The 14,915-nt window shown below is 49.5% G+C and overlaps 1 protein-coding gene across 12 annotated transcripts in view; it reads left to right on the top strand.

The window, feature by feature from the left end:
- Positions 1-14,915, top strand: part of LOC149332392 (uncharacterized) — a 372,379-nt gene that overhangs the window by 226,283 nt on the left and 131,181 nt on the right. For all 12 annotated transcript variants that reach the window (XM_089557313.1, XM_089557304.1, XM_089557316.1 and 9 more), the window contains one exon: positions 920-1,077. In XM_089557313.1, coding sequence (XP_089413439.1) covers positions 920-1,077 — 158 coding nt within the window. The remainder of the gene's footprint in view (positions 1-919; positions 1,078-14,915) is intronic.

A 14,915-nucleotide genomic window follows, 5' to 3' on the forward strand; every position in this document is an offset into this window, starting at 1 on the left:
ACTCCCTCTGTCCTCTGTATACGTGGATCGACCGCTACAATTCTACACCGGCTGATGACTTCTTCGCGTGTCCTTCTGCCCCCGTGTTCCTGGACTACTTCGACGGCCGTGGACCGACGATGGCACGCCCCCCTCCGACTCCCCCCGTCTTGTGACACTTCATCCTCTTCATCGGTTTCATCGACGAACAGTTCGTGTAGCGTTGTGTACTGAGGCACAAAAACCCCCCGCGAAAACCTCCCGCTCCCACTCCCCCTTTAGCTGTTAGGCCCCGCGTACGGAACGTTTCCGAGACCTCTGATTTTTTCCGGCTACACGAGGTTTAGGAATCGCTGCTCCATCGTCTGCGCGTAGTGTGTGCGTTTGTTTCGTGCTGCGTCGTCTTTTCGTCTGCGAAGGTAGTCGTCTGCTGCACTAAATAACGGTAGGGGCAGGTTTAGCACACAGGACCCCTTACTGGTCTTTTCAAAAGTTACACTCCTCCTTCACAGTTCTGTAGTGCGATCTTACCTTTGTGCTCATATCGGTGACGGATTACCTCGACCTTATCTCATCTTCAGTGCTCAACGTCTCTCGTCTGCAAAAACAGTCGTCTGCGAAGCTGGCCGTCTGCGCGCGGTGTCGTCTGCTACTCTAAATTGCATTAGAGACGTGTGGCCAGTTTAGCAGGAGAGACCCCTGACAACTATTTCACAAGTGATTCACTTCTACAAAACTACACAGTCATATAGTGGCAACTGTACAGTGCGATCTCCTCATATTGGTGACGGATACAACCGCGACCCCGTCTTGACCATCTCCGATCGACGACGAAGTGTGTCTGTGTGCGCGCGTGTGTTTGTGGAGCGCGTCCTTGATCTCGTGAAATCCTTCTCCTCACTCTCCTCCGGTGCGATACCGACGCCCTTCCCGTCTGCAGAACCTGCTGTCTCAGGTGACCGGCGAGCCCCTGGGCAAGCAAGTGGACGAGGCCGGCAGGAAAGCAGAGCCAGTGCTATCCTACCTGGACTGGGCCTCCCAGCCGGCAGCCACCGCGCTCAGGAACGAGCTCCAAGCACTTCGCGACCGCCACGCTCAGTGAGTACTTGTGCGCATGCTTATTCTCTCTCTCTCTCCGCCTGCTCGCTCCCCACTTCCCCTCTTATTTTTCAGCGATAGCTGTTGCTGTCATCCTCGAAACTTTGCCGTGGCACTGCCTCACGCTTGATCCATAGCATATAGCTTGTGGAATGAGCGTTCCTAGGCAGTGCGCGCCTGCTTAGCGGTTATGGGTAGTTATAAAGAAATGCGCGGTAGCAGTCTCGCCGTTCCCCACTTCCCCTCTTATTTTTCAGCGATAGCTGTTGCTGTTATCCTCGAAACTTTGCCGTGGAACTGCCTCACGCTTGATCCATAGCATATAGCTTGTGGAATGAGCGTTCCTAGGCATTGAGCGCCTGCTTAGCGGTTATGGGTAGTTATAAAGAAATGCGCGGTAGCACTCTCGCCGTTCCCCACTTCCCCTCTTTTTTTCAGCGATAGCTGTTGCTGTTATCCTCGAAACTTTGCCGTGGAACTGCCTCACGCTTGATCCATAGCATATAGCTTGTGGAATGAGCGTTCCTAGGCATTGCGCGCTTGCTTAGCGGTTATGGGTAGTTATAAAGAAATGCGCGGTAGCAGTCTCGCCGTTCCCCTCTTCCCCTCTTATTTTTCAGCGATAGCTGTTGCTGTTATCCTCGAATCTTTGCCGTGGAACTGCCTCACGCTTGATCCATAGCATATAGCTTGTGGAATGAGCGTTCCTAGGCAGTGCGCGCCTGCTTAGCGGTTATGGGTAGTTATAAGGAAATGCGCGGTAGCAGTCTCACCGTTCCCCAGTTCCCCTCTTATTTTGCAGCGATAGCTGTTGCTGTTATCCTCGAAACTTTGCCGTGGTACGGCCTCACGCTTGATCCATAGCATATAGCTTGTAGCATGAGCGTTCCTAGGCAGTGCGTGCCTGCTTAGCGGTTATGGGTAGTTATAAGGAAATGCGCGGTAGCAGTCTCGTCGTTGGTGGACAGTTGGGCTGTGCCTTGAAGAAAGGGATTAAGGAAACGGTGAAATGGGAAGAGATTTTTTTTAATTCACAACGATTACGCAAGCTCCCGCTGAATTATTGGATTTACAAAACAAACTTTAAAGGTGGCATTTTTTTTTCTCGTTGCAAGGCGTGGTCTGGTGCACAATAATAGCAGAGTCCCACGATATAACGATTCTTTTCCGTTTGTAATGGCAGCTTAATGGACGGAACGGACTCGCGAGAAGCGCGCTTAGGAAAGAAACTTGGAAACAAACATTGAAAGAAACACGCATAATAATTTTGTTGCGCTTCCCTCGGATTCGTTAATTCCTTCAGGTGACAATTCAAACGAACGTAGCGAAGGGCTTAGGTACGCGAATCGGCTCCGATTCTTTTCCGACGATTCTATTCCACTCTTACTATCCACAGCGCCGGAATAGCGGTTCTCAATGATAGTGGGAGCTTAGCTTAATTTCTTGGGTCAACAAGGAAAAAGAAAAAGGAATCTGAATGGAATGAAACGGAATTGGAATAGAATCGCTGGTGTTTTGGCCCTTATTGATGCGGTTTGTACTGAATTATCATCGTCGATGCTTTGGGCTTTTTTTTTTTTTAACGGTGCCATATATAAATGAAGTTGCCCAGAGCGATACGTCGAATGCATGCTGCCGACGACTTAAGCGCTCGCGTCTTTTCGCGATGGCGTCTTGTCTTGCCGGCAGTCCGGTAGTTAATTACGATGCAGTTCGCCTATAATTAGGCGTTACCCAACGGTAACTGCTCGGCCTGGTCAAGAAATTAATGGACCCTGCGGAAGGGTCCATTGAAACATATGTCTCCTCCATTAAATCATGTTCCCAATGGACGTCCTGCAGACATCCTGAACATCCACAAGACGTCCATGAGAGTTTCAGTGCACATTGGGTTTTAATGGAGGAGAAATATGTGAGAACGCCCCTGTGCTGAGACTTCAGCACACATGAAACAACCATATAGAGTTCGTTGAAATCAATCTGGAGGTATTTACTGCAGCTTCCTCACTTCCCATAGCTTTGTTTTGCCACGCAAAATTCCATCATCCCTTTGGCCTGAAGTCAGCTGTTGGAAGTCGCTTCTTAGCACGGCTGAAACAAGTTGTGATTCAAGGACTGGGACGAAACAAACTCGGCGAAAAAGGCTGCCTGTGCCGGCACAACGACACACCCATGGTTTCGACGCCGTGATGCGTATATATACGTATATATATACGTCTATATATATACGTCTTCAGGACGTAGTGTGACAGCGCGCGCACTTCGTCACACGATTCTCGGAGACGACCGGGAGACGGAAGCAGGTTATCTCCGTGATGCCTCATCTCCGGAATACCAAACGCAGTCACCTCCGAGGCGTCAGCCGCGACGTGGTAAGTGTGTGCGTGTTTGCTCGACTTGAGAGACCTAGATATGCCTTCTGTGAGTAGCATAATTGATGACTCGGAACGCGTATAGCTATTTTCGGGAACGCGAGGCTTGCGGTACCCGCTTGAACGAACCGAGCACTTGATACTGTCCCGGAATAACGAAATACCCTCGCATCAAGAGCCTCCATTGAATGTTTATCGATACGCAGCCCTGCGGCAATACTCGACAGACTGCGCATTGGATTCCAATCATTAATTAGTCGAACAGAGTGAGAGAAGTGTTATACGTTGCTTCGTCTACTGCACGCAGTCCACGCGCGGGAATGATTTCTCGTTATACCGAGACATCTGCGGCTGCTTAGTTTGTTAAAACGGGTGCACCTGGCTTGGCTTCATGTGTTATAAGGCTACCGCATAAGGCGGCCTGTATCAAACCAGCATATATGCACGGGCCGCGTAACGAAGGAGATATAGCTATTACGGAAGGCGCTCATGAAAGACATTCAAAGAAAACAGAGACGTTTATTTCCTTAACGGAAGCAACAGCTAGCAACAGCTAGCACGGTGCGTAATTACGTATGTCATTAGTATGTCATCTTTAAATCGTGCTGCATTTTTAAAGTCCGAGGTGAAAACACTTCTTTTTTCTTCTTGTAACCCTGCTTATTTGCGCTTTATCTCGATCGATCGCACATCCTGAGCAGAACTGAGCGATATGCGTGGCCAACACGTTTTGCTTCGTAAAACCCTTTTATTGTGTTATCTTAGCGGGCTCTCCTTTCGTGTGATACATGTATTCTGTAGCGTGTGTCCCTCGCACTGAAATAACCGTTAATTCTATGACGAAATAGGTTGGTTTATTGGGGTTTAACGTCCCGAAGCGGCTGAGGCTATGAAGGACGCCGTAGTGAAGGGCTCCGGAAATTTCGGCCCCCTGGGGTTCTTTAGCGTGCACTGACATCGCGCAGTACATGGGCCTCCAGAATTCATCCTCCATAGAAATCGACCGCCGTCTGTAATGAAGTAGAGAGTGTGACAAAGAAATCGTCTCTTCCCGAAGAAGTACCGCATAAAAAGCTTCAACGAAAAGAACAAATAAAGCAAATCAGTGGCAATGTGGACCAATTTTTTCCTGGTGCAAAAGAGATATTCAACATGGCCGTGATCGAAGCTGTACATGTTCTTTTGACGATGTGCTGCTTTTCTAGACTAAACTCACGCATCTCCTTACTTGCTGCGCTCAGTACGTAAGTGAGGACGATTAAAATACCAGCGTAAACTTGACAACTTCCTTCAGTCCTTGACATTCCAATTGTAGATTGCTGCGTACTTTTTGGTTATAGGTCAGAACCTGGAGGTTGTATAAATAGGTTGGCATTCCTTGACGCTCTACATAGATTTTCTGTTGTATTAAGACTCTTAATAAACCGATTCAAAAATCGGTATTTTTTATTGTTTTTTTTCCTGCACTTTTGGTCGGCGCACGCGTCGCTATTTATACGTTAGCCTCTTTCTCCGTTGCACAATCGCTGCTTTGCGGTCAAGGTCGGCACGCAGTGGACATAGCGAGGGAACATTCTTTATTTTTTTTTTTAGAAATTTCACCGCCTTCTCACTTGCGCGTGTATATTCTAGCGAGACTAAACTGCACAGCTTTGAACGTGAATATCAGCGACCGGCGACTCCTCTTATAACCTCCTACCCCTTCCTTGCTATCGTTTTTACGATGTTATTTAGACGAACAGAAAAAAAAAAGGACAAAATGTCTGCAGTCTAACCCCGCGTCTATTTTAAACCGCCAGACCTTTACCTAGTTGGACGCGGGGGCAGATTTACATGGGAGAAAGAAGGTGGGGGGGGGTGGGGGGGGGTATTCGCCTTCAGGCTTGACAGCCCGTTAGGTTAAAATAAAAAATTAAAAATGGATACGAGCTGCTTAAATGTGTTTCGGTTCTTTATCTATCGCGCCATTGAGTTGAAATTTGCGCTAATGGCATGCGCCAGTGTACGCGGGAACGTGTGCAAAAGAGTCGCCCTATTTCACTTATCGCAATTGCCTCTTTAATGGCGAGTGGAAAGGGGAAAGAGAAACTAGGAAGACCGCCTTGACCGCGTGCGTGGAATACTTAATAGAGGTCCGTGCGCGGGCGCGCTTGTGTGCTTGTGTCGATTTCCCGTTAATTGCGTGATCGCCTGTTCCCTCCTCCCCCGCCTTCCTCCTTCCCCTCGCTGGAGTATGTGCTCGGTCGAGGGTTGCGCCATCGTGAGAGCGGAAGTTTCGTGACATGCGCTTGCAAAATTAATGACAGTGGAAAGAACGAAAAAGAAGAAAACAAAATGTATCGTGAGAGGGCGGGCTTATGTTGAGACGATGTGGAAAGACTTCCCTGTTCTGTTTGCTTCTTTTCTTTTGTCCTTATTTCTTTCCTGTCTTTTTCTCGAAAGGGAAAGCATTTGCTTGCATTTCGCCGCTTCACTTTCCCCATTAGCAAAACAGCAAAAAAAAAAAAATAAGGTAGCATATATGCTACGGAGAAACGGCCGAGGGCAACTATTGCATATATATGTATTCCCAATGAATGCCCTTGCGAATGGTGGTCTTCATTTTTGTCTACTACTGCTTCGTCTTCTTACATTTAAGTCCGCCTTTATAGCATATGGATATATAGAGTCGTGCCTAGCGCTGATGTGGACACTTTGGTTCCAGAATAAAATTTACCATAATCCTTCAGAGCTGTTTATTTAACGCGGCAAACGTGAAAGCACCTTACCACTGCAAACGATGGACTCCCGGCCCCTGTTCTCATTGATGTCCATTTTAACACGACAAGAATACATGGGCCCCGCTGGGCTCTGGGCATTTTCACTTTTTCCCTCGCCCGAACAGTTGAATTTCTGTATTAACGAAGCAAGAATACGTTGAAGAAGTCTGGACCCCAGAAAAAACTGTCGATAAATAGTCGTCCGCACAACGGGGCACGGTTGTATATAGGGTGTTTCACCTAAGACTTTATACGATTTTTTTTAAATAGACTTTTTTGAGTTAGAACAGCGATTTTTCAGCATACCATTGTCAGCGGTGTAGTACATCGGGAAACATCTAAGACGTGCTACCAAGCAGGCTGGTTAACTAATATTGATCAGTAGTGAACTTTTTAGCTGTTACTCTTAGGCTTCTTAATTATTGAGGAGAGTGTAGCCCACCGTAAGTAATATCCATATGTTTTCAGAACTTCGAAAACGCGGTCACCCTCGGCGCTGTGGCACAATATTGGCATATATATATATATATATATATATATATATATATATATATATATATATATATATATATATATATATATATATATATATATATATATATATATATTTTAATATCAGCGTAATTCACGCGACGTTATCAAGCTTGTTATATGCGTCTTTGCTTGTTGCGATCTTGCTCCCAAATTCGAACTCATGAGATTATCGTCGTTCCTCCGCATGCATTCTGCTAACGTGAAAGTGCAATTATCGCCGCAGAAACGGGAGCCGCGCTTTCTTTCAACTGCCGCCCGAACCCACCCACTGGCGCTTATCTTGGAACCAAGCACAACGCGAAGCTCTGTCTTGGGCAGCGCGAAAGGCGCGAAGCGAGTGAAGTTTTTGACAAAGCACGGATGAGAGCGCTGTAATCGCTGCACACTCACTTGGGCCAGCGCCTGCCCGCACGGAGCGCGCTGTCACGCGGTATTTTTTAAACTCCGCGGGCTTTTGTTTTTCCCGAATAAAAACGGCCACGCTATGTCTACCTCGTTGGAAGTGCCTAGGTTGGACAATACTTGTGGAGCTCTACAACTTTCCTATTGACGCCTGAACGTTTCAAACTATATTTAAAAAGTTAATTTATTTATTTCGACTAATTATTCAAATAGGACAAGCAAAAAAATGGTACTGTAACTTTAGATAAACCCTAACGACATCCACGCGATTTCAGTTCTGAAGAACGCTTAGGTTTAAAAAAAAAAAAAAATCTTGGTTCAAGTTAGCTGGGACACCCTGTATATAATACAGGGTCTGTTCTGAAAGTAGTAGGACTGGTTTTTTCCTGGACGAACGGGCGGACGAGAGGTGGTCTGCGCGTGCAGGATCGTTGAAGTGGGATATTGGGAATGCTGGGGAAAATCGGCAGTCGGCTCTCGGCCGTTGAAAAGAGGAGGTCGCTTGTACTGTGAACCCCTGTCGAAACGTCTCGTCACGCAGAATCGGCGAGCGTTTACTGGATCAGCGATACGCGATCAAATTTTGAGTAAATATTGGTAAAACGGGCAAAGAGGCCCTACGGTGACGCTTTCATTGTTAGATCAGGTGTTTTTTGAGTGGCACAAGCTTTTCCGAGAAGGTAAGGAAAGAGTGGAGGAAGACGACCGCTCCAGACGCCCTTCGACGAGCAAGACCAACGAAAATGTGTAGCGAGTGAAACATTTGCTTGACAGTGATCGTAGAATGAGTATCAGAATGATTTCTGATGACTTGAGCATTCCTCAAACCCATGTTTTTGAGATCGTGATAGAAAACTTATCCATGAGGAATGCGTGCGGGAAGTTGGTGCCGGGAGTGTTGTCAGAGGAGGAAAAGGCCCACCGGTAGGATCTTCTTCATCATGTGAATGAGGACCCCAATTTTTTGCCCAGCACAAGGCGGCAACGCTGCCTCAGCCCCCCTACAGTCTCGACGTGGCCCCGCCAGACTTTTTTCTATTCCCGAGAATAAAATCGACGCTCGACGGGAAACATCACGGATCGGTAGAGGTGGTTCAACAGGCCGTGACGAGGGAGCTAAACAGCATTCCGGTCCAGGCGTTCCTGGAGGCGTACGAAAAATGTAAAACTCATTGGCAGCAGCGTGTAGGTGCGGAAGGGTGCTACCTTGAAAAATTGTAGTCGTAATGCGTCCTACTACTTTCAGAACAGACCATGTATATCGGCGCCGTGCGAATTGCTTCGTTTCTCTGGTTCATACATTGCCGTCGCTCCGGCCAGCTGTGTGTAAAAGCTTCGTGTGGGCGCTGTATGTGCCCTCTATACACACACACACAGCGTATGCGCGCTGTATAGCTCGTATGTACACCGTGACGCCAGGCGCGCGGAATGTGTCGATCTTGCGGCGGGGCATCGCCGGCGTACACACACATTCGCTGCCGCTGCCCGGCGAGTCTGTAGCGGCAAAGGCGCGTTGAACTGCGCACATCCGCTCGGCGTGCGCGAGCTCAAGTGGCTTGTTTACACTGGCGTGCAAGTTGAAGCGAGCAGGGGAGCTGAGTTAACGGTATTGTATAGGGGAAATCAAGGGGAAGAAAAATGGTAGGGTTTTACGTATAGTTAAACAGAGTAGGCGTGCGGCTGCATGTGCTTAGCCTGGTTGGCTCAGCGGTTATGGCGCTCGGCTGCTGACCCGAAAGACGCGGGTTCGATCCCGGCCGCGGCGGTCGAATTTAGATGGAGGCGAAATTCTAGAGGCGCCCGTGTACTGTGCGATGTCATGCACGTTAAAGAACCCCGGGCGGTCGAAATTTCCGGAGCCCTTCACTACGGCGTCCCTCATAGCCTGAGCCGCTTTGGGACGTTAAACCCCAATAAATCAACCAAAATCCTCTTTGCGTATAGAAAGCCTGTTTTTCCCTTCAGACCTGCCTGTCTTAGCCGTGTCTAAAGCGGACTTCTTTTTGACTCACGGTGGTATAAAAAACGGCCCAGTCTTTCGCCACCGTTCATGTATCTCCGTCTGGGCGCTGTACTCGCCACGCCACGCTATAAGTAGCATTCGGCAGCGACAACGCGAGTCCAACGACACCGTCTCGCGCCGCAGACAAGCAGCAGCGCGAGCTGACGTATACCGTCTGTCTGGACAGGACGTGCGTTGCGAAAGCTAGCAGTCTGTCCTGAACTGCAGTCGTTGCAGTGAGGTCCTGACTGTGTGCTTGGGAAAGGAAGACTTTCCACGCCGCACTTTTATTCAAGGTCGCGTTTTTATAAAAGACAAGGTCATTCAAGTGGGACCATTGCGTGGTACCATTGGTATGGTACCACGCAAGGTACCACGTATGGTACGCATTGGTACACAGATTGTGGGCCACCTAATTGGCGTAGAATGTTCGGAGCGGTAGCAAACGTTTCAGCGCGTCACGGAACATAGGATTACTAGTCGAACCAAAGTGCAGCTTATTGGTTTATTTGGGGTTTAACGTCCCAAAGCGACTAAGGCTATGAGAGACGCCGTAGTGGAGGGCTCCGGAAATTTCGACCACCTGGGGTTCTTTAACGCGCACTGACATCACATAGTACACGGGCCTCTAGAATTTCGCCTTCATCGAAATTCGGCCGCCGCGGCCGGAATCGAACCCGCGTATTTCGGGTCAGCAGCCGAGCACCGTAACCACTGAGCCACCGCGGCGGGGCAGTTTATTATAAGGATTCGCACTGACGACCTTTGGTTCCCCAAACCATGACTTCTTGAAACTTCAAACGTGCATGACGGCCAAACTAATAGACGCAAAACATTCGAATTGGTGTAAACCGGTTTGTATTTCTGTGCTGTATACGTTGGCATAAAAAAAGTAGGTATCCGGATATAACGAAAAATTTGTGCTGGATATAACGAAGATTATTTGTTCGATATTGTTAACGCTGGATACTCATACGCTGCCTCATCGTTTTGCTCTTTTTTTTTTCTCTCGGCTGCTTCTCATCAACTGACGTACACTTTAAAAACACTATACCTTCTTCATTTCTCATTTTCCTCTACTTTCTTTTTGTATCCACTCTGACAGGCGGCTACCTCGGTTCGGTAGAGAGCGACAGGTCTGTTTTCGTAGGCGACTGGGGCATCTTTAGACATCCGGTGAAAGAAAGCCCGCAGTGTAGCGGGCGTTGCAATGCCCAGATATATATGGCTGTTTCCTCTGGGACGAAAGCCGTCTGCTGAAATCGTTAGCGCCATCCCAGCTCCCCCGCTTCTTACGTTTTTTTTTTTTACTTCCCCCTCGCTCTCGAGGGAGCTAACCGCATGTGTAGTAAAAATAAGTGCGGTAACGTGTTTTGCAGCGTCAGCCGTCAAAGGCTTGTTTTGCGGATATCGCGTCTATCGCACGAGATGACGTCGTCACACGGGTTCGAGTTACGTGATGCGTTCACACGTTCAAGTGGGTACTGTGACTCACGCCCCTTCAGTTTCTTTTTTTTTTTCTTATTACGTCAGCCGTAGAAAAACAAAAAGCATGCAGCAGCTTGCTGATGTCGTAAACGGGCTGCGTGTTGATTTGGAGGAGGCCCTCGGTTCGTTTCGGGCGCTCAGTTCACCCCAACCCCCCCTTTAGGCCGCCGCGGTTGCTCAGTGGTTACGGCGCTTGGCTGCTGACCCGAAAGACGCGGGTTCGATACCGACCGCGGCGGTTGAATTTCGATGGAGGCGAAATTCTAGAGGCCCGTGTACTGTGCGATATCGGTACACGGAAAAGAACCCCAGGTGGTCGAAATTTCCGGAGCCCTTCACTACGGCGTCTCTCATAGCCCTAGTCGCTTTGGGACGTTAAACCCCATAAACCCCGCCCCCCCCCCCCCCCCCCCCCTATTTTTTAATGGTTTGGTATTCGTTTGGTTTTATGGGGTTTAACTACCAAAGTGACTCAGGCTATGACGTAGTGAAGGGCTCCGGAAATTTCGACCATCTGGGGTTCTTTAACGTGCACTGACATCGCACAGTACACGGGCCTTGAGGATTTCGCCTCCATCGAATTAATGGTGCGAGAGGTTAAATGTATATGTGAATCCGTATCACCTGAATGGGGGTCGGGATTTGAAAGCGCATTCCAACTATAACAGACAAGGTGACCGGGGTGCGCACTTCGCATTTTTACTTCCTGAGTTAACTGTCAAGGCGTCGAACCCTCGACCTCGGGTCTAGCAGCGTATATTGCCTGATGAGCATATATGTTGCGGACCTCTGCGCGTCGAGACTGAAGAGAAGCGAACAACCGCATTTAGAGGGAGGGAGTCCAACCACTTGCCCGTCTTTCCCAAGATTACCGTTTCTCAAGCCTTACAGCTGTAGCGTCGTAGTAATGGAATTGGGACATTAAAGATAGTAAATAAATTGCTAGCCGAAGCCACGGAAGGTATTTCGGACTCGCATACGGCGGAGGCCACTGATATGGTTTATTGGGGTTTAACGTCCCAAAGCGACTCAGGCTATGAGGGACGCCGTAGTTAAGGGCTCCGGAAATTTCGACCACCTGGGATTGTTTAACGTGCACTGACATCGCACAGTACACGGGCCTCTAGAATTTCGCCTCCATCGAAATTCGACCGCCACGGCCGGGATCGAACGCGCGTTTTTCGCTGATGTAAACGATCTTTTGCAATCGTTATTATGTTTAATTTATTGTGTAGTGCCGCGCGTTGAAAGTTGTGTTTCTTACTTTATTCCTATATGCCTTATAACGATGCCCCCGGCCACCTTTTTTTTTTTTTTTTTCAACCACGTATGTGCTAGACATATTGCAGGTTTAGCAGTGTATATACAGTCGAACCTTGTTATAACGAAATAATGGATATAACGAAGCAATGACGATTCCCTTTGGAAGCTCAGTCAACACGGGCTATACCGAAGTAATCGCCGGACACCTTTAACTTCGTTATAACGACGTTGCATCATGTCAGAGGGCAGCATCCTTGTTGCATCACCTTCGGGTAGATTGCGCGTGTCAGCCCAATTAACCGTCGCAGTCAGGTTTCGTCGGATGCACCCTGTACATCTCGTCCGCTCCGAGGGTCCCCTTCAATCGGGCAGTCTTTGCAGCAGGCGCGCATCAGAGCGTCCCGCATAAACACGCTCTCCGTTCTCGAACGTTCCAGGTGCGCAGTAACGTGTGGCGGCTGCGCGGTAAAAATAAACCCCTCCTCCAACCCTTCTAGTTATTCCTTCCTGCCTGGCCCCCGACGCGTCTCCGATGCCTGTTTTCTCGCACGCCGTGGCGGCCCCCCCCCCCCCCACCCCCCCCCCCCCCCCCCCCAGTCAAAGTAGAACGAAGCCCCGCAGCTATAGCTAGCTGTTTTCGAAGCCGGTGATTCACCGGCTGGGCCCGCCGTCGTTCGAGCTTCAAACCGGCGCGCCGGCGCAGGCCTAATTTCTCGCACTCAACGCCTCGCCAGCTACAGCAGCAACGGCAGTAGCAGCCGCGTTTTTGCATCCCGCACCCCCCTCTTTGCCGGCCGTAACGTGTTAGGGCCCGTTCGTTTGTGGCCGTCATGCAGGACGGGCGACGTCTGCCAAGACGCAAAACGTCCCTTGTGGACCAAGGAGGGAATGAGGTTGGGAGGGGGAAAGAAGCGGGGGGGGGGGGGGGGGGGGACGAGGGAACGTGCAAGAAGTTACGGTAAGTACGTCGTCCCACGTCCCGTGGTCGTCGCTTCTTCTTCTGCTTATTAATTATTTTTTATCGCGGCCGCAGCTGTCTAGCGGCTTTGCTGTCAGCCTTGGCGAATTGCGCAACACTGCTGGCACACTCCTCCTCTCCCAGTGGGCCACACGACCTTGGCACTCGGAATAGTAAACGAGGAGGGGGCTCGGGGGATGGTGGGTGAGAGGACGGGAGAGGGCGGAAGAACCGCGAGTCCCCTTCGGTAGTCCGCCCACCCACACACACACACCCGAGTTGCGCTAACACCGCGCGCCATCGCGCTTCGAGATCTTTCTCCTTGGCAGCAGTCGCTGCGAAAAAACCCGGACGATGACTGCGGGCGAGGACACGACACGCTGTAGGGTCCGTGGCGACGTGGATGTGTTCAGCGGGACCACATGGCTAGTGCGGTGTTGGACGATGATCACGTGATCGGATAGCCCATGATCTGGTTGGTTGTTGCGTACGTTGGCGTTACGTTAACGAAGATGAGCTGTGCCAGCAAATCTTTTGCAACGTGCACGTCGACCGCAACTGAGTGCATTAGTTTGTGCGATTAAGAATTTTCGAGTTAACAGACAAAGGTAACAAACTTAAATAAGAAATGAGGAAATTATCGTAGCCTTGAAATTTGGTGCCTGTAAAATGTGCGCCAGTACTCAAAAATCAGAAACGGCGCATGCGCAGAGCAGCCCCCGGAAGGTTGTACGCATGCGGGGTGGATTTTAGCCTCCAGCGTGGCATCTACCGGAACGGCGTCTTCGGTGTCATATCAGGATATGTCCTGTAAAAGTCGTTGCAGATGCGAGGAGATTTCTCTTCTCTTTGTTTTGGAGACTTTGTTTTGTGAATGGACGACCCGCGGACTCACCTGGACGAACCCGCGATACATTATTGGTGCTGGCAAGGTTGGGGTGGCTCAGTGATTATGGCGCTCGGCTGCTGACCCGAAGAACGCGGGTTCGACCCACGCCGCGGCAGTCAAATATCGATGGAGGCGAAATACTAGAGGCCTGTGTACTGCGCTACGTCAGTGCACGTTAAAGAACCCCAGGTGGATGAAATTTCTGGAGCCCTTCACTGCGGTGTCCCTCTTAGCCTGAGTCGCTTTAGGACGTTAAATCCCATAAACCAAACCAAACCAAACCAAACCGAGCTTTTTTCCTTTACCTCAACCTACGATCTGGGAATGGACGGAGAAAGAGTGTAGACACGTCTCAGTGATTTCAAATCTACCGCTAGTTTTGACATATACTTGAGAGAACACAGTGGTAGCACCAGATATTTGGAAAGCTGCGAAGCGCTCGCGTCGACAGCGGCCTACGAATGCATGTACAGTCTTTGTCAAAAGTAACCAGGCTGCATGGTTTACGTCTAGCTCGTACAGTGGAGCCCTTACAGCTTCCCTAAAGCTGAAATGGTCGTTAAAGGTAAGGAGTGGGGGGTCTTCTTACCTTCCAACACCTTTTGATCTTGAGGAAAGCCCCAAGGGCTCCACTATACAAGCTAGAAGCAAACCATGCAGCCTGGTTACTTTTGACAAAGACGGTACTTGTTTTAGTCGAAGTTTGGACTAGTCGTTTGTTTGCGAACGTTTCAAGGTGGCGTATTTATTTTTTTATACACTTTTAGTCTATTTTTGCAGCTGTCAATTAAATGAAAACGAACACGCTTATTCAATAAAAAAAAAAATTTCTTGCGTAACGCTTCCGACTGTAGCGCCATGTTCGACCGCGGCGGCTCGCTTTGGCGGTTTTCCAGGAAACTGTAGCCTCATGTGGATACACTGGCGTGGGAGCAGGCCAAAGAGAGAGAGAGAGAGAGAGAGAGAGGTGTGTTCGCGAGGAGGTAACCGTGTTGAAAAATGCAGCGAATGGAGGTGAAGAGAGAGAGAGAGAGAGAGCGCTCGTCCGCGCGCGCTCAATGGCAAGGAGGAGGGGTACGCGGCGGTCTTCAAAAATTGCGTTATGCCTCTCGCTCCCATCGCGTTCACGTCAGCATCTCGCAGCCCTACTCTCGCCAATGCCTTCTCTCGC

Source organism: Amblyomma mixtum, chromosome 8 (genome assembly GCF_055824585.1).
Source record: "Amblyomma mixtum isolate Tamu chromosome 8, ASM5582458v1, whole genome shotgun sequence".
Lineage (NCBI taxonomy): Eukaryota > Metazoa > Arthropoda > Arachnida > Ixodida > Ixodidae > Amblyomma > Amblyomma mixtum.